Source organism: Ursus arctos, unplaced genomic scaffold, assembly GCF_023065955.2.
Source record: "Ursus arctos isolate Adak ecotype North America unplaced genomic scaffold, UrsArc2.0 scaffold_12, whole genome shotgun sequence".
Classification (NCBI taxonomy): domain Eukaryota; kingdom Metazoa; phylum Chordata; class Mammalia; order Carnivora; family Ursidae; genus Ursus; species Ursus arctos.
Genome location: NW_026622786.1, coordinates 6,028,668 through 6,048,886, shown reverse-complemented (window position 1 = coordinate 6,048,886; position 20,219 = coordinate 6,028,668). Strand labels below are relative to the sequence as shown.

At 43.1% G+C, this 20,219-nt stretch overlaps 2 protein-coding genes and 1 pseudogene across 2 annotated transcripts in view; 2 read left to right on the top strand and 1 right to left on the bottom strand.

Annotated features, from left to right (window-relative positions):
* LOC125281757 (myomegalin-like) overlaps positions 1-8,013 on the top strand; it is a 155,084-nt gene extending 147,071 nt beyond the window's left edge. The window contains 3 exon segments of the mRNA XM_057310761.1: positions 4,087-4,212; positions 5,465-5,886; positions 7,850-8,013. The gene's annotated coding sequence lies outside the window, so the exon portion shown is untranslated.
* On the bottom strand, positions 2,999-5,942 carry LOC125281899 (ATP synthase-coupling factor 6, mitochondrial-like; annotated as a pseudogene).
* An 8,693-nt stretch (positions 8,014-16,706) lies between the features above and the next one.
* The window catches only part of LOC125281913 (neuroblastoma breakpoint family member 6-like), a 29,137-nt gene continuing 25,624 nt past the window's right edge, over positions 16,707-20,219 (top strand). Inside the window, exons 1-3 of the mRNA XM_048215821.2 lie at positions 16,707-17,059; positions 18,966-19,062; positions 19,829-20,043. Coding sequence (XP_048071778.2) covers positions 16,882-17,059; positions 18,966-19,062; positions 19,829-20,043 — 490 coding nt within the window. The 5' untranslated portion in view covers positions 16,707-16,881. The remainder of the gene's footprint in view (positions 17,060-18,965; positions 19,063-19,828; positions 20,044-20,219) is intronic.

The following is a 20,219-nucleotide window of genomic DNA, read 5'->3' as shown; positions in this document are numbered from 1 at the left end:
CCATTCTAGCCCCCTGTGTACTTCTCCTTGGCCCCACGTACAGCTTAAGCAGAACATCTGAGCAGGCTCCATCAGTGAGGGAAGGATATAGGTCAGACAGGTAACAAAGAGAAATGGGGGCACTGGGGTCCGCAGAAAGAAAGTATGCCTATAAGTGGGTTGATTCCAGAGAGGGCCATTTCATTGCTTTTTAAAAAATATTTTATTTACTTATTTGAGAGAGAACATGAGAGAGAGCAATGGTGGTGTGGAGGAGGGGAGAAGGAGCGAGAGAAGCAGACTCCCCACCCAGCAGGGAGCTGGACTTGGGGCTTATCCCAGGACCCTGGGATCCTGACCTGAGACAGAGACTGACTCTTAACCAATTGAGCCACCCAGGCACCCCCTAAAATAATTTTTAAAAAATTCCGGTGTACTTAACATATAGTGTTACATTAGTTTCAGGTAAGATCATGGTATTTATTTTTTAACTTCCATTTTTTAAAGATTTTATTTCCTTATTTAAGTAGAGGAAGGGTGGGGGCAGAGGCAGAGGGAGAAAAATCCCAAGCAGACACTGCAATGAGCATGAAACCGAAACTGGGGCTTGTTCCCACGACCCTGAGATCACGAACTGAGCTGAAATCAAGAGTCAGAGGGTTCAACAACTAAGCCACCCAGTTGCCCCTTGGAATTTCTAAGAATAATATGTTTAGTGTTCTCTCTGAAATGGGCACTGAGTATTGAGCAATGCTGAGAGAAACCATGGTACCCATAGGCGCCAAGGTCAGATGGGCCAAAATGTAACACAGTGGCATATTGATTATTTTGAATTGAAGCTACTTGAAGAGCAACTGGTGCAAGGACACTCGAACCCTCTTCTGTCTTCCTGAACGCAGGAAACCAATCTCCCGTATGTAAAAGGCACCTCATGTACTAAGAAGTAAAAAAACTTCCTTCTCACCAGGGACTTTAAAGCAGAGATTCTAAATTCTGCTTAGAACTCCCTTCAAATTAAAACTCCCAAACATCCCTCAGAAATGTACTGTGTCCTTGTCTAAAATACATAAAAACTGCCTTAATACTTTATATTTCTTTAAAGGTCTCCATTTCAATATCAGTTCTTCGTAGGCATGCAATGTCTCAGATAAACTTAATTTTTAGTTTAGCTGGAAGACCTTGAGAGGTAAAGGAGGAACTTTTCCTTCCTTACATACCTTTGCCCAGGGAAATGAAATTGGGCTCTTGCTGATTTAGAAGTTACACCTACGCAATGTGGGGAAAAGAAGGGAAACAGCGTTCCTTGCAGCTACTCATTTCCCATCAGTGGAGGTGGCCTGGAAAGAAAGAAAGAAAGAAAGAAAGAAAGAAAGAAAGAAAGAAAGAAAGAAAGAAAGAGGAAGGAAGGAAGGAAGGAAGGAAGGAAGGAAGGAAGGAAGGAAGGAAGGAAGGAAGAAAGAAAGAAAGAAAGAAAGAAAGAAAGAAAGAAAGAAACCAAGCAAGCAGGAGAGAGAGGAGGGGAGGGAGGAAGAAAGGAAGAAGGAAGGAAGAATGAATGGATGCATGGATGGAAGGAAGGAAGGAAGGAAAAGAAGGAAAGAGAGAGAGGGAAAGAGGAAGGAAAGAGAGGGAGGGAGGAAGGGAGGGAGCGAGGAAGGAAAGAAGGAAGAAAAGAAGGAATGTATCCTGGTCAATTTTCCTAGTAAACATCTAGTGAAGAACCAGTTGGTAAACACCCAAATGGTGGTGACTGTTCGGAGGGTCCCTCCATGACATGCTTTCAGGAGGGTGTATCTGACGTGTATAAAACTATTTAGAGAACCAAACCTAGAATCTGTGGATTAATACAGCTTCATTCCCTAGAACTGGTCCCAAGAGCTATGTAAGCATAGCCATGGGAAATCACCCCAAACAGCTCCACTTTGTGTGGTGAGCTCACACATCACTTGAGACCATATATGTTTCGTCTGTGCCAGAACATGTCCTCATGTGGGAAGCAGGTTCTTGCAGTTAGTGTTGGTGGTCTCAGTTGCTTTGCTGGTACCTCATAATTTTACCCTTGAAAATGTAAGTAAAACTTGATAGTGCTTAAGATTTATGATTTGGGGCAACTGATTTGGCAAAGCAACCCTTTCTATCATCCCCATATTTGTTGGATGTGCTCTTACGCAATTCTCTGGTCTTTCTTGAAATAGTTGCCATTGGCCAAAGTTAAGGCAGGATAATCTGTGTACAGCGTAACTGTTGGATCATGGATTAAATGTTTCGTGGCCATTATGGCCAAATTTTTTGCTAAGGTATCTTCCAAAACCATGTATCGTTCTTTTGCACGTGCCCATTTGCAACTCCAAAAGCCCACAGGGATGTTTCCCTGCTACCTTGTAGTCCTTGTCATCAATTCCCTGTTAGTTCAGGATTATAACAGATCTCATTATTTTTTTTAAAAAGATTTTATTTATTTATTTATTTGACTGAGACAGAGAGAGAGAGAGAACAAGCAGGGGAGCAGCAGAGGGAGAGGGAGAAGCATACTCCCCGCTGAGCAGGGAGCCCAATGCGGGGCTCCATCCCAGGATCTTGGGATCCTGACCTGAGCTGAGGGCAGACTCTTAACCGACTGAGCCACCCAGGCGCCCCAACAGCTCTTATTAAATCCCACATGCCATCTATCATAACTCTCTATCTTGTTTTATACAATTTCCCATAGTTACAAATACAGCAGGGATAAGAAAAGATGAAGTACAGGGAGCAATCTTACCTTGAAACGGTCCGTTCATTTTTGGGAAATTTGTCACACCACATCTGGGTGAAAAATTGATCCTTGGCATGGCCTTAGCCGATGACAATTCCCTTAACTCAAATCGCCAGGAACACACCTCCCATGAAACAAGTTGGGGCTTTTATTCCTTGCAGCCAGGAAGAACACCCCCCATGGTCTCAGGAAGAGAGCGTTAGAAACCCCCCATGGTCTCAGGAAGAGAGCGTTAGAAAGAACCTATTGTAGATAGGAAATGCCCTTCACAGTGTCCTTCATGTTATAAGGGTTAGGGAACATCATGTGAACGTGTCGAACAGATTTTTACTGTGGTTCTTTGATTTTCTTTTTTTTTTACACCCAACATCACCAAATCATTCATTTGGAATCAGAATTCAAAGAACACGTGACAGTTGAGAAATGTATGTTTATTCTGATCCAGTTGTACAATGAATCTAGGTCAAATTACCAAATAAATGTTACATTATTTCTTCAGGACTGGGGCTTTTCGATGAATTCAAATTTAGGATCTTCAGATTTGAAGTCCGGGCACGTATTCATGTCTGCTCCACCATACATTTGCTTAAGCTTGAAGAGCTTCCTCTCTAGGTCTTGCTGGAGCTCTGGGCCAGTATCAGCATGTCCTCCAGAAGCTTCGTTCTGTAGTCTCTAACCCTGTCCATGAAGAGTTTCTGTACAGGATCAAACTCCTTATCAGATGCCACTGCTGGAACACCAGTGTTGCTCCTCAAATGCACTGAGCCTGCAGACCGAATGAGAGAGGAGAACCTGAAGAGCCTCTGAAAAATCAGGGAGATTGTCTTCCTTACACTCAGTTCGCAGAGGCCAGAGCTTCCGCTGCTCCCACAATTCTGCTTCCGGCCCTGGCTCAGCCCTCACCCGCCTTCCCAGGATCTCAAGGCGTTACCGATTTTTTTTCTTTATAGAGATCAGCCTACATGTTTCTAAAGATTAAAAACCCAGGAGAGTAGAGATAAGCATCTGAACTAGTTCTCTACTGATAGTATTAACAAATTAGAAAACCGGTGGTTTAAATCAACGAAGAGCATTTGTTACCTCACAGTCCTATGGCTCAGGAGTCTGGAATGACAAGGCTGGGTTCTCTGCTCACAGAATTGGTCAGTATGTCATCCCCACACGAAACGGTCTGATAGTGACCTTGTTGTGGTTCTCTCACCCAGGAGGGGCTGCCCTCACCATCTCACTCCTCTGGGATCCTCTTCCCTGACCCTGATTTGTGTGTATCATGATGCTTTCAGTTTACCCAGGTGGCTTAGGAGGAAGGCTAGAACTGTGGAGCCCAGAACTGATCTCTGCTGTCTCTTCTCCAGGGGCAGAATAAATGACAGAGGTCTTCATAAAGAAATGACTCCCATGAGGGCTGACATCCCCCAGCAATTGGAGCCGAGGAGGAAACGCCCTAAAAACCCAAGTCATGGAAGCAGGACCCACATCAGGTAGGAACCCTTCCTGGAAATGTCCCCTTTCTCCGTTGAAAGCCACCTTAGATGAGGGACTTGGTCTGCTCAAAGCGGAGTTAGTCTTGTGAGCACTGGGGCGTCAGAATCTCCATCCTAGGCTCTTTGTTTGAAATAGGCTTTTTTTCATACATGAGAATCTCCTTGGAGTTTTTGTCTGAAATGCAGCTTCTTCGCCTTATTCCCAGGAGATTCTAACAAGCACCACAGTGACTCTGATGTAGGTGTCCTTTAGCTCTGCAGCAGGTGCCCAGGGACTGGAGCCCTGTCTGCTGTATGATGTCCTAGTTCACATCTAACTTTCCAGTGGCTCATGATGGCTTTCCTAATTTATAGTATACATTTTCTATCATACAGGAGATACATATGCTCAAAAAGACAATTAAATGATCCAGTAAAGCGTATGTGAAGCTGGTATCGGACTCTTGGACAGCTTCTCTGAAGGCTGTGCTTTTATTGCGTCAGCACAGACCCGGGATAGGGTTGGAATGGAAATATGGTTGGGACTGGAGATCAGTAAAAGTTCGTCATTCCTGGTAACTGTTATTTATCCACTTGACAAGTATTTACTGAATGTTTCACCTGGCAGGCTGTCATGGAGGCACTGGGGACATGGGGTGAGCAAGGCAGACCGATGCCAGCTCTCAGGGAAATGAATGTTGGCACAGGAGTCAGATATCTGATCGATAATCACATAAGTGCATTTTATTTGTGATCATGATGAGTGTTACGTAATACACTTGTGTGCTGTGATCCTGGTCTATTAACCAGTGATTTAAAAGTGAATAAAAGGAAGAGAACTATATCGCTGTGAGAAAAGATTTGTCCCCAAATAGGCCTTCTGGTGTTTTTAACAGTGGAAATGCTTACATTTAATCCAAGGTCTCCTGAAAATTACTTATGCTTTTTTAAGGGGAACTTTTAATTTCAGTGTCCCCTGAAATTCTGTTGTGGGTTTCTGGAGGGTGTTAGGTGCCTCGACAGGGAAGCTTGCAGCCAAGGCCAGTGTGGGCGTTCTGCTGCCATCAAGTGATGAAGGAGTTTGGGGCAATGTCTTAATCTCTCCGGACCTCAGTTTCCTCATCTGTAAGATAAGGTTGTTATTCAAATTCTCCAAAGTCACCTCCTGCTCAGATTCTGTGAGTGCATGAGGGACTGAGGTGCCTGTTAAGCAGCCCTGGGGACTGCAGCTGAGACCTGACTTGGTCTCTTCTCTGCGTGTCTCCTGCAGGAGCCTGAGCTGAGCCCACACTGAAAACAGAGAATGGAGGGAGCCGATGGAAGACAGAAAAGCAGCATGTTTGGAGGATGAGAATAACCCAAAGATGTCCAAGGCAATGGTGGAGCAGATGGTTGGCACAGGAGGTAAGAAGAAGGACAACTTGAGTTCAGAGAAATCAGGGGAGACCACGGAATGCATACAGCAGCTTCCGACTCTGCAAGGAGGTGCCTGAGCTGAGGAAGGAGGACTAAGAGAGTAACTTAGGCCACAGTGAACCTGTGCACCTGCCGAGGAGCCCCACAGGATGGAGAGGGCTTGGTTGGAACTGCTGGGAAGCACCAATTCCAAGAGGAGGAGGATGTGACCATGAGGCTCTGCCCCAGACGCCTAGCCTCGACCTTGGAGCTGCCCTCACGGTCGATGTCCTCCACGTAAGTGTGGGCTTAGAGGGATCAATGATGTTTGGATAAGGGTTGTAAATGTCCATTCTCACTGCAGATAGTTCTGCCCTAAGGTCAGGGAGGCCCAGGGTAGGGGACCATTGCATCTGAAGCCACATGATATTAATAATATTCTTAATAATGCTGCCTGGGGGTCATGAATGGAAAGGGTCAAGGATCTACTCAGAAAGTGAAGGTTTAGGGAATATAATATTTGAGTGGAGTCAAGTGTAGTGTAGTGGGAGAAAAGTTATTGCATTTAACAGCACCTGATGACTTCTGGGGAAGCAAAGCTGACGCTAATCATGGCTCTAGATGCCAAATAACAAAGCAAACCACTTTCTTGCATTGGTCGTAGAGAAACAGGAAGCTCTTAATGCACATAACATGCTGGAAAGTTGCTCTGCCAGGAGGGTCAAGCAATAAAACAGATGACCTGGCCGCTGGCAGAAGAAAGGGCTGGGCTGAGTTTGTGACAGTATCCCCTTGGTGGTGGAGAAAAAGGGTTGGGGCTTTTGAAGTTACAGGTGAGCTGGCTCATAGTAACATTACACCATCTTGAGAAAACATATCTAGCAAAATTTTGGATTCGATGGACACTAAAAACTTAGTCCATGATCTGCAATAATTCTTTTTTTTTAATGCAATGATGATTTTAATTTTTGTACTTTGTTATTTGATTACTGTCAAAGTTGAATATTTTCTAACTTAATTATCTTAAATACTTTTTATGTGACAGTCTGTCTAAGATTTGAAGTACGTAATTGACACAGTATACTTCGGTTCCTTAGGGCAATGAGAAAACCATAGTAACCTTGTGTATTGGTTGGTTATTGATTTATAAAACTGTACTCGTTTTCAACATGAAATTATGGGGAATTGACTAGTCCAGAAGCCTTGTTAACCATATACTATAAAGGAAGTTGAACAAAAACATGCTAAAGTGAAAATGCATACAATGTTCCCCCCAAATTAAAAACTCCCAAATACAAATATGCTTTAAATGCAACGAGTCAAGGCCTACTGTTGGAAGCTGTTCACTAGTACTGAAGAAGGTCATCAATTCACTCTACTTCTTTGTATCTAGTTAATTTTCTCCTCTGGGAAACAAACTGAGGGCTTCAGAGGAGAGGGGGTGGGAGAATGGGATAGGCTGGTGATGGGTATGAAGGAGGGCATGTATTGCATAGTGCACTGGGTGTTATACGCAAGTAATGAATCATGGAACTTTACATCAAAAACTAGGGATGTACTGTATGGTGACTAACATAATATAATAAAAATATTATTTAAAAAAAAAGAAAATACGGTAGGAATAGAGACTGGATTAGCTAGGTAAGGATAAGTACAAGTTACCTCTAGGTGTATCCAGAATTGTTGACGGTTCCCTCTGGGCATATTAGATGATGGTATAGAATGGTGAAACAAATTTCTAATTCTGCCTGTTACTTGGGCGTAGATTTCTGATGTTTCCCATAAGGACAGACTGATTTCAGGAGAGCCTCAATTGAGAATGTCTGGGGAAGGCACCTAAAACAATCAGATTAAAATAATATGTGAGTAGGTTGAAGTTGAGCAATGCAATAGTTCTTTCACAGGTTATCCACTATTGGCTTGAGCCAAAAATGACTTTTCCATTCTTAGAAAACCAAAGGGCACCTGGGTGGCTCATTCAGTTAAGCATCTGACTCTTGGTTTCAGCTCGGGTCATGATCTCATGGTAGTGAGGTCAAGACCCGAGTTGGGCTTCACGCTCAGCCCAGGGTCTGCCTCAGATTCTTGCTCCCTCTTGGAGTCTGCCCCTCTGTTCTCCCAGCTCGCACTACTTTTTCTAAAATAAATAGAATCTTTTAAAAATTAATGATGCTCACAAATAATGAGATTTAAACACATCCTACGATGACTTTGATGAATAACAAGTCAAGCAGCTTTTTGTTTTGTTTTGTTTTAACAGAGAGCAGAACTGTAATTCAGGATGTCAGTGGAAGAGGCGAGTAACGTCCTATCCTCTCAAAATCCAAAAGTAAACAGGTAAAAGAAGGAATGTATAGAACTATATGTGATGTACACAATGATTGGTTGGTTATAAATAAATTGAAATAAATCTGTGTTTATATTGACTCTTGAGCCCTGTCAAATAGGCAGAGCATTGGGAAACAAAAACTGGACCGAAAGTCATTTGCGTACTTACACTTTGGAAAACCATTAGACAAACATGAATCAAACACATATAAAGCTGTTTGTGTGCCACATTTTAGGCCATCAAGGGTGAACTTTAGGAGAGACACCTAATACTGAATGGATGCTTTGGTTTTTTTGAGACATGTCACCTGAGCCACTGGGAATTTGAACTTGTGAGTCACAGAGGTGAGCAAGCTTTGCCTGATAGGATGTTAAGTTCAAAGCCTAAAGAGGTAACTTAAATATGCTACACACATCACTCACGACTTAAACCAAAGATCTTTCTCTCTTCTTTGGGGGAATGAAGCTGACGCAAAGGACTACAGCTTCTGTTGCAGAATCAGGACCTGACGCTTTCAGACTCATGGGAGTGGACACCTACTTCAGATTTGAAGCAGGAGCCACTGTCTCCAACGGTAACTCAGTCACACAACTGAGTCACACACAGCCCTCAATCTGCCACTATTAATTGTTTTAATGCTGTTGGTATCATTTTATAATAGATCACATCAGAAAGAAGACGAATCAGATTTGGGCACTATTCATGGTATTTGATGGATATATCATTGCATACCGTCCCAAGGCTTCTGGTAGTACATAATGCTGGCAGTAGATTATTCAAGACTAAGTAAAATAATAAGAGAAAACATTGGCCCTTAAATTTTGCAACTGTGGTATCGCATCTAAACACAAGATAAATTGGCAGCCATACCAACTGAGTGGTTACTCTTAAGGAAAGTTTATTAATGAACATACAAAGCATTTCACATGCATTGGTCCACAAGACTCTTTGTAGAGCTACTTACCTTTTCTTTGGGCTGCTGAGAAAACTCCAAGTGAATGGAATAAGATTCTTGTCACCTGGCAAATACCTAAATCTCCAAAGATATGGTCACTGGCAGATCTAGCTTGACTCTGAAAAGCATTTGTTTGTATCAAGATAAAACATCTACATATAGACTGGGGATGGGTAGTAAGGAGGGCACGTATTGCATGGTGCACTGGGTGTTATACGCAACTAACGTATCGTCGAACTTTACATCGGAAACCGGGGATGTACTGTATGGTGACTACATAATATAATAAAAAAACATTAAAAAAAACCTACATATAAAACTCAGGTGTGTTTTATGTGATTGCAATGCCTAACTGAAATGTGAAGTGATACCATTGATAATAGCATGAAGCCTGAAATACTGAGGGATAGATCTGAGTGAAAGTCACAAAATAGGGGCGCCTGGGTAGCGCAGTCGTTAAAGCGTCTGCCTTCGGCTCAGGGCGTGATCCTGGCGTACCGGGATCGAGTCCCACATCGGGCTCCTCCTGGGAGCCTGCTACTTCCTCTCCCACTCCCCCTGCTGTGTTCCCTCTCTCGCTGGCTGTCTCTCTGTCACATAAATAAATAAAATCTTAAAAAAAAAAAAAAGAAAGTCACAAAATATTTCACAGAGAAATGAATGAAGCCATAGAAAATGAAGAGAAATTCTTATTCATGGGTCCCAAGCTTCAGTACTGTTCAAACATCAATTTCCCCCATCTGATATATATACACTCAATTCAATCACTCTCAAAATCTCAGCCTTTATCCTTGGTAGAAAGTGACCAGTTGATTTTAAAATTCATAGAAAACTGTAAATGACCTAGTGTGGCCAAAACACGTGTGAAACAAAGAACCAAGTTTGAGGGCTAGCTTTACCTAATTTGAAGAACTATTCTGAAGTTATAGTAATCGAAACAGATTGGTATTGGCATATGACAGGTAAGCAGATCAATAAAATGGATTACGGATTCCAAAAAGAAACTAATACCTATACGGAGAAGAGGTTTTTGATAAACGTGGGAAGCAAAGCATTGTAAGAAGTATAATCTTTTGACTTAAAGCAGTAGCTTAAGTAATATCCTCTGCCTTCTTCACAGAGACTAGCACATGGAAGTGGTAGCTGGGCACCTGGGTGCCTTCCTTCTATGAAAACAGAAAAGTGTTTAATATACTTCATAGTCATTTTAATCAAAAGCAAATCATCTTAATAAAAACACATAACTGGCCTTAAAAATAAATTGTAACAAACTGTGAAAGGAAAAAAAAAAAGAAGAAGTATAATCTTTTGGAGGTCCTGGTGGCTCAGCTGGTGAAGTGTCCAACTCTTGATTTTGGCTCAGGTCATGATCTCAGGGTCCTGGGATCTAGCCCTGCATCAGGCTCCATGTTCAGCAGGGGTCAGCTTGGGATTCTCTCTCTCTCTCCCTCTGCCCCTCCCTCCCCAAAATAAATAAATCTTTTAAAAATGTATAATCTTGGGGCGCCTGGGTGGCTCAGTCGTTAAGTGTCTGCCTTCGGCCCAGGGCGTGATCCCAGAGTCCTGGGATCGAGTCCCACATCAGGCTCCTCCGCTGGGAGCCCGCTTCTTCCTCTCCCACTCCCCCCACTTGTGTTCCCTCTCTCTGCTGGCTGCCTCTCTCTCTGTCAAATAAATAAATAAAATCTTTAAAAAAATGTATAATCTTTCACTAAGTGGTCAAGTGTAATATTTTCAGCACATGAATATGGATATGACCTATGAATATGCATGTGAAAATAAATACATAAAATTGGAATCATAACTCACACCATGCAGAAATTAGCCTAAAATAGAGTATGGGCCTAAATAGAAACCTTAAAATGTTAAGACTTTTTGAAAAAAACGTAGTAGAAAAGTCTTTAGGAGCACCTGGGTGACACAGTTGGTGGCTCATCTGACTCATGATTTTGACTTAGGTCCTGAGCTCATGGGTGGTGGGATCAGGCCCAGAGTTGGCTATGTACTCAGTGGGGAGTCTGCTTCAATTTCTTTCCCTCTTTCCCTCCCCCTACTTGCTCTCTCTCTGTCACTTTCTCACAAATTAAATAAATAAATCTATAATTTTAAAAAGATTTTGTTTATTTGAGAGAGACAGAACACAAGCAGAGGGGCAGGCAGAGGGAGAGGGAGAAGCAGACTTTCTGCTGAGCAGGAAGCCCGACAGGGGGCTCAATCCCAGGACCCTGGGATCATGACCTCAGCTAAAGGCAGATGAGTAACCAACCGAGCCACCCAGGTACCCCAATAAATAAATCTTTAAAAAAGTGTTTAGAACCTAAAGTTGGACAATGATTTCTTTGTTTTTTTTTAATGATTTTATTTATTTATTTGACAGAGTGACAGAGCACAAGCAGGGGAGAGGCAGAGGGAGAGGGAGAAGCAGGCATTCCGCTGGGCAAAGAGCCCGATGTGGGGCTAGATCCCAGGACCCTGGCATCACAACACTTAACCGACTATGCCACCCAGGCACCCCCGGACAATGGTTTCTTAGATATGACACCAAAATTGTGATTAATGAAAGAACAAATTTGGACTTCATCAAAATTGAAAACTTCTGCTCTTCACAAGACATTGGTGAGAGAATGCAAAATCAAGGGAAAACATAGAAGGAGAATATATTTATAAATCACATATCTGGTGAAGATCTCCTAATAGAACTGTTGAAAGAACTCTCAAAAGTTAAGAAGAAGACAAACAATCCAATTGAAAAATGGGTAAAAGTGCCTGGGTGGCTCAGTTGGTGAAGCAGCTGCCTTTGGCTCAGGTCATGATCTCAGGGTCCTGGGATCTAGCCCCTACCCCCTCTGTCAGTCTCCCCACTGAGCAGGGAATATGCTTCTCCCTCCCCCTCTGCCCTCCCCACCCCATCTCCACACCCCCCCACTCTTGCTCTCTGTCTATTTCAAATAAATAAATAAAAGCTTTAGAAAATAAAATAAAACGATAACATGGGTAAAAGATTTGTGAACAGCTCAGCAAAGCATATATACGGAAGGCATATAAGGACATGACAAGATCTACATCATTACTTTAGGAAAATGCAAATTGAAACCACTATCTGCCAATCAAAATGGCAAAAATGAAAAGAATCTCCATTCCAAGTATTGGCAAGGATGTGTAGGAGCTAGAATTCTCGTACACTGCTGATGGGCATGTTAAATTCTACAACTACTCTAGAAAATAGTTTGGAAATTCTGTTTTGTTTATAAGATTGATTGATTTGAGACAGAGGGAGAGAAAGTGAGTGGGGGAGCAGTAGAGGGAGAAGGAGAGGGACAGAATATCAAGCAGACTCCCTGCTGAGCATGGAGACCTACTTGGGGCTGGATCTCACCACCAATGAGATCATGACCTGAGCCGGAATCAATGTCAGACACTTAACCGACATAAATATATCAAAGTGAAAGAACAGCGATTCAAAAATATACCCACATATGCACAGCTATTTGATTTTGTATACGTGTGTGTGTATATGTTAATATTGTTTACTGGGGAAGTGGAAGACTTTTCTGTTAAAGGTAATAGAGCAAAAGAGGATTTGTTTTTTAAAAAGTAAATATTAACAAACACTTCCCACTACATATTGAAATTAATTGGAGATATGAAAGCAAGAATTACAAAGCCTATAAAAGAAAAATAGGAAGTATTTTCACAATATTGGCATAGACAAATATTTCTAAAACAGGACACGATAGCACTCACCATAAAAAATTCAATTAAATTGTTGTTCATGAAAAATAAAGGCTACTGTATACCATAAGACATTCTTCAAAAATTAAAAGGCCATCTATAGACCAGAAATGATTATTTTCAATACATATATCTGACAAAACACTCATCCAAAATATATCAAGAACTCTTATAAATCACAAAGAAAATGAGAAAAAACCTAGTATATTAATGGGCAGAAATATTTTAAAAAGCCCATCCCAAAAGAAGACATCCAAATGATAATAAGCATATGAAAACCCAATGGGGTATCTGCTAGATTGGTTGCCTTTTTTTTTTAAGTGGACCCCAACACAGGGCTCCAATTCACGACCCTGAGATCAAGACCTAGGCTGAGGTCCAGTTGTATGGTGCCCCCGAAATGGTTTCTAATGCTGCCTCCTCTCTTCACTAGATATGTGGCCTTGGGAAGCTTTGTAATATTTCTCAGGTTTTTTTTTTTTTTCTCATCAGGAAAAGGATAACATCTGAGTAATAAGACAATTCATAGGATTCAGTATAATCACCTGGTAGGGGGCAAGAACTGTACTTTTGCTAAGAATGTATTTGACCTTGAATTATCCTTTACACATTTTTAAAAGCACAGACAATTGGCGAAGAACAGACAAGTTGTTCTAAAATAAATATCCTTTCACCTTTACTTTTTTTTAAAAAATTTTTTATTATGTTGTGTTAACCACCATACAGTACATCCTTAGTTTTTGATGTAGTGTTCCATGATTGTTTTTGTGTGTGTGTGTTTTGTTTTTGTTTTGTTTTTTGTTTTTTTTAAAGATTTTATTTATTTATTTGACGGAGAGAGAGGCACCGAGGGAGGGAACACAGGCAGGGGAAGTGGGAGAGGAAGAAGCAGGCTCCCAGCAGAGGAGGAGCCTGATGTGGGGCTCAATCCCAGGACTCTGGGATCACGCCCTGAGCCAAAGGCAGATGCTTAACGACTGAGCCACCCAGGCGCCATTCCATGATTCATTGTTTGCGCATAACACCCCGTGCCCCATGCAATTCGTGCCCTCCTTAATACCCATCACCGGCCTATCCCAATCCCCTCCCCCCCTCCCCTCTGAAGCCCTCAGTTTGTTTCTCGGAGTCCATAGTCTCTCATGGTTCATTCCCCCTTCTGTTTACACCCCCTTCATTCTTCCCTTCCTTCTCCTACCAATCTCCCTGCTATTTCTTACCTTCCATAAATGAGTGAAACCATATGATAATTGTCTTTCTCTGCTTGGCTTATTTCACTTAGCATAATCTCCTCCAGTCCAGCCCATGGTACTGCAAAGGTTGGGTAATCTTCCTTTCTGATGGCTGAGTAAAATTCCATTGTATATATGGGCCACATCTTCTTTATCCATTTGTCTGTTGAAGGGCATCTCGGCTCCTTCCACAATTTAGCTATTGTGGACAATGCCGCTATGAATATTGAGGTGCATATGGCCCTTCCCTTCACTATGTCTGTATCTTTTAGGTAAATACACAGGAGTACAATTGCTGGGACATAGGGTAGCTCTAGTTTTAACTTTTTAAGGGACCTCAACACTGTTTTCCAAAGTGGCTGTACCAACTTCCATTCCCACCAACAGTGTAAGAGAGTTCCCCTTTCTGCACATCTTCTCCAACATCTGTTTTTTCTTGCCTTGTCCATTTTTGCCATTCTAACTGGCATAAGGTGGTATCTCAATGTGGTTTTGATTTGAATTTCCCTGATGGTTGATGATTTTGAACACTTTTTCATGTATCCGTTAGCCATTTGTATGTCTTCATTGGAAAAGTGTCTGTTCCTACCTTCTGCCCACTTTTTGATTTGATTATTTGTTTCTCATGTATTGAGTTTAAGAAGTTCTTTATAGATCTTGGATACCAGTCTTTTATCTGTAGTGTCATTTGCAAATATCTTCTCCCATTCTGTGGGCTGCCTCTTAGTTTTTTTCACCTTTTACCTTTTCTACAAAGAAATCATGTATATAATATGAAGATTGGAGGGGAACCAATTTGTATTGAACAACTTTCCCCAAACCCTGAGGCATGTTTACTTTCCACGATGACCAGAGATGAAATTCTTGACTAGGTCCAACCCCTGCAGTCTTCTCGGTCTGGAGGGGACTGAGAAAGTCCACCCTAGCCCTAGAATGATCTGGACTGCCGGACAAGTGTTCCTCAGAAAAATAATCAACTACTCACCACTATAGGCCCTGGCAATTTGTGAAACTATGCATGAGGTGTAGACCAACTCAACTATATAACCAGGACTCTCCCCTGAATCAAGGTCAGGATATCGTTAGATACCATTTCCAAAATCTCTGTTATAGGCCACGGCATGCACCATAGGAGGGAAACCAAGCACAAGAATATCAATTGAGATATCAGTCAACAGACAATTAATCAAGAGACAAGAAACATTATTAACTAATGTCCACCACCCCCTAAAACCCAGGAAAGTGCTCATTCAAAAGCAATGTTTTGAGGAATATGTAGTTATAAATCTTCATGATTTGGGGTTAGAAGCCAGTTTCTTAAATGGACAAGCATCCCAAGAATAAATAGATAACCCGGATTTCATCAAAATTAAAAGGTTTTTGTTTCAAAGGACACTATCAAGGAAGTGAAAAGCCAATCCACACAACGGGAGAAATATTTACAAATTGTATATCTGATGGAGGTTTGCTATCTAGAATACAAAAAACAAAAACATAACAAAAAAACCAAAAAACCCCAAAACCCAAAAAGCCTCTTCCAACTAAGCCATAAAAAGACAGCCAACTTAAGAATGGGAAAGAGAGTTTGAGTAGACTTTCTCTAAAGGATAATACCCATGCAACAACGAACACATGAAATGGTGCTCAGTATCATCAGTCATTAGGGAAACACAAATCTAAAGCACAGTGAGATATCACTTCACCCCACTAGTATGACTTGTAGAGAAATCGAATTCTTATACATTCTTAGTTGGAGTGTAAAATGGTGTCGTCGCTTTGCTGTGGAAAATAGTTTGGCAGTTTCTCAAAAAGTTAAACATAGGGTTACATATGACATAGCAATTCCACTCCTAGGTATATAGCTAAGAAAATTGAAAATACATGTCCACAGAAGGGGAAGAGTAGCCTACATAACACAGAGATGCAGGAAGAAGAACACTGAGAGAGCAGGGACAGGAAACAGTTTCCAAACTTCATTGCATAGATTAACTCTGGTTTTTCTCTTATGTTCTTGGTTTTTTGTCATTTGTTTGTTTGTTCTGCTTTAAAGAAAACTTTATTTACTACATACATCCTAAAAATGTGATGTAAATAGAGGAAGATCCAAATAAATTTAAAAGCTTTTCAAATACAAAGCAACTAAAGATAACTAAAGCACTAGCATGTTTCTCGCGCTAGAGAAAAAAAAAAAACTAGAGAAGACACAGAGAAGAACATCGTGATAGTCTGCGACTTTGGAATCTTTCCCTTAAGATCTGTTTTACCTTAAAGACAAGTGGGATGAGTTCATGACAGCCCTTAAGAATACCTGTTGGGAGAGGTGCAGTTAGTTGAGCATCTGACTCTTGGTTTAGGCTAGGGTGATGATCTCATGGGTTGTGAGACTGAGCCCCTTGTCTCACTCTCTCCCTTTACCCATGCCCCCATTCTCTCTTTCAAATAAATAAATCTTTAAGAAAAAAAAAAAGGGAAACTTCTTGGGAAGCTATTTGTGCCTTGATGATTTTATACACACATAAGAATGAAGAATGAGAACTATGCTGACATCATTTTTTAGAAAGAGATGGGAACTGTGGTCTCAGCACAAGGGTGGACAACTATTGAGAGTGGCCACTGAGGGTGGGTCCCCATCAGTGACGACCCTCAGGGGAGACCAGGCAGCCTGGTGTATCAGCACGGCCTTGGCAACTGGAAGGCAGTGGCTCCCCAGGTTCCATTGAAAGCCCCAACGTTCCAAATCTGTTATTGCAAGTGCAGACCGTTACCTGGCATTCTGGGTGCTCCCTCTGTCATTCCGGTTGGAGTCTGAGCTGGGGCAGGGCCTTTGGCTATCAGCTCTGGCATCTTGAACCTTGTTTTTGTGGTTACCAAGTCTCAGGTGCTGTGGGGTGTTGTTCAAATTGTTCCCAACAGTAAGTAGAGAATTCCTGTATCCTCAACCCTCAGTCCTGATTTAAACCTACTTGATTTCACTGGGTTTTAACCCATCCTGTGTTTGGGTTTCTTCTGCTCATTCCCCAGCTCTACCTCTTCTGCCACACGTCACCATGGCAGCACCTCTTGGCCCTCTTTCCGATCCTGGGGCAGAAAAGAGCCTCCTGAAAATCAACCAGGACCTTCAGTCCCAGCTGGAGAAAAGCAAGCAGGACTTCCGAGACCTCAAGGAGAAATTCCTTATATCCGAAGCTACTGCCTACTCCCTGGCCAACCAGCTGCAGAGATACAGTAAGTCCTACAAGGTCATGCTCACCAAAGCGATGGCTGTCTGTATTCCTTCTGAGAAACTAAAACCCTCTCCAGATGTTGTCCTTTCTATTTCCACTGTCACGATAAATTTCATTCTGAACACAATCCAGGAATGGTAGAGGTGGGTATTTTACCCTCAGTTTGCTGAGGATGGGAAAACTGAAGATAAATAGGTTAGCAACCTCCACAGGCTACTTGTGACAAGTAGGGTGGGGTTAGAGTTCACATCCCAGTTATTGATTCTTGGTGCAGACACAGAAATGCCTGGTCCTCTCAGGATTGTCTCTGTGCTGTATCAGATCCTGCATCACAGTGACTGCAGAACTCCATCAGTCAGGTTCCTCTGATGTCCCACTGGCAAAGCACCGAGCTAGTGACACTGGGGAAACATGCTGATGGTACACATGGGGGGAGGGTAGCAGGTGACATGATCTGCTTTCAAGGAGATAGAGGTGGGTTCTGCTTTCTCTGAAACTGTGGTATCCATGAGTGATGCCATCCACACAGTGACTCCTCTGGTGAGAGGGAACCCGTGCAGGCTCTGCTTGCTGGCTCCACAGAGGCCATTTGATACCCTGTGATAAGGCTGAGCATGTTTCCAGGAACATCAGACAACCTCTGCTACCTCCCCTGTATCTCCCTGAGCTGGGGAACCTTCAGTGATGTAGGGAGCCCAACAGTTCGAGGCCTGGGCCATGAGACATGTGGCCAAGAGAGAATGAGGGTGAGTGGGGGAGACCACGGCCCCAGGAACCACCCAAGCCAGTGCGTGGGGTAGGCTCTCCCCCACAGTAAGCCTGAAATGAGGAGCTCGGTGGCCTTATTTTTAAGAGGGGGCTGCAGTGCCCGAGGAATCATGAGAATGGGGCACGTACACAGGAAGGAATCCTGACAACTCTGAGCCGGGAGTTTTCTCATTTTCTCACAATCTGCTTTCAATATAACAAGGGGAGGTATAATTAAAAACAATTGATGCAGACAAAAGTAAAAATTGAAGCCTGTTATTTAGGAAAGTGAAGAGATGATGAGCTTTCAGGGAAGGACAAACAAAGTTTTATTTGCAACTTTCCTGATAATCATCCCATTAACTGGGAAAGCAGTTGTGAAGATGATGAAAACAGGTGTCACCCGAAGACTTGTGGTGGAGGTAACACTGCACAGGGATGAAGAGCATAGGCTCTGGGCCAGGCTTCCTGGACTCAAATCCAACTGCCTATCTTCCTGTGCCTCAGATTCCTCCTCTGTTAAACTACTACTATCGTGGGTGCTACTTCTCTGAGTCGAAATGAATACTGAGTAGTTCCTTGTAAAGCTCTAACAGCAGAGCCTGGCACCATGTAAACTCTGTTCATAATTCTACTGCTTCTAATAACACACACTTTATTAGGATTTGGCCATATTCCTTTCAGGTCCTTCTGCTTTTATGCATTCTAGTTCACATGAGTGTATCGGGTGAATTTTTACCTTTGAGATACTTGTTCAGTATAGAAGTCCTAGTTCAGGGGACCCATCGGTCCTGGAGTCCTGGGGGCCTTACGTCATGTCCCTGCTTAGTGTTTTACTTAAGAGGCCACAAGACTTGCTAGAGTGGCCATGATCAGGGTCGGTGTCAGGGGATACGAATCCTGACTCTGCCAAATACTTGCTACTCACCGCGTCTACTTCCCCTCTGAGCTTTGGGGCTGTTCTTTCCTGGGCTCTGAAACAGGGAGGAATAGAATGCCCTGTAGTTAGGAGGCTGAGGAATGAGAAGTGGAGCTCCCCATGCAGAGCCTGGTTGCCAGGGTTCCATTTGCGCTGGAATGGACCCCATCTCCTCCCTTGAAGACAGCGAGCACCACAGCATATCCAGCTTTCCACTGAGACAGGCATCTCTGTTTCTCAGAGTGCGAAGAGTCCAGCGACATCATCGAATCCGTGCTGGGGGAGAAGGGGCAGCTGGAGAAGGGGGAGCGGGCAGACACGTTGGCTGAGAAGCTCAGGTAAGCAGGGCTCTGTGTGGGAGGCCGGAGGGAAGCTGTGGGCATGTCTGACCTGGGGCAGCAACAAGTCTGGGCCAGAAGGGCAGAAACCCTCATGGCAGGCACGTTCCACAACTATGTCTAAAACAACTAAGACAACAGTGATTGGTAAATGATGGACTCCAATGACTCAGAGCCTCATTCTCTCTTGTAAAAAAATATCAAAGTCGCCAAATTCAAGGGAACAGTTCGTGGCATTTAGCACATTCACAGTGTTGTGAGGTCACTACCTCATTTCCCTTTCACACAGTCACGACCTGGCTGACTACAGCTTGTCATCCGTTCCTTCAGCAAATGCTGTCCTCTTGACCCTGCCATTCTCCTGAGCTCAGGACTTAACACCAGCCCTACGGTCCACACTTCTCTGTCTGCCAGTGTGTCCATTCGCTGCACGACGCACTATATGGAGTTTTCCAGGGAAATGGGTATGCCCAAAGTGAGCAGCTGAGGGACATGTCTGTGACGTGTGCTTAGGAGGACCCCTGGGTCTGTTTCCAGAAGGAAAAAATGCAAGGGATGTCAAGGGGGCTCACAGGAGCACTCTCTGATACAGAGGAGGCCTTGTTTTACTTTCTTCTTTCTCTGCCACAGGCAGGTAACCACACATGTGCACAAATTTGTTTTGGTGGCTTCTTGTGGGAAATTCTCCCAGAAATCTCCCCAAAAGCTCTTATAATCTATTGATCCACTCTCTGCATTGTTAAATTTTCTCTCTGTCCCACCGTAGACAGTGCCATCTGCTGATCAAAGACCAGACTGAAGAGCTGACCCGTTTATATGATAAGTTACGCGAAGGGAGAGATGTTTGCCAACTCCTTGATAAACACCTCGAGGACCTCCTCTCCCATGATGACCCTGAGCATTGCCAAGGACAGGGCTTCCAAGAGCAACTGGCTGAGGGATGCAGGCTGGCCAAGTGCCTTGCCCGAAAGCTCAGTTCAGGTAAGGCAGCCACAGGCCCTGATTGCACTGAGCTGCTGCAAGGCCCTGGGCTCACAAGAGTCTTCCCACTTGCCCTCACACTGTTTGTAGCAGCTGTCCTCTGTTCCCCATTGTGCGCAAGGCCATGAGAGGACCAGGACTAGAAGGTGGTAACAGAGAGGAGAAATGCACATGGT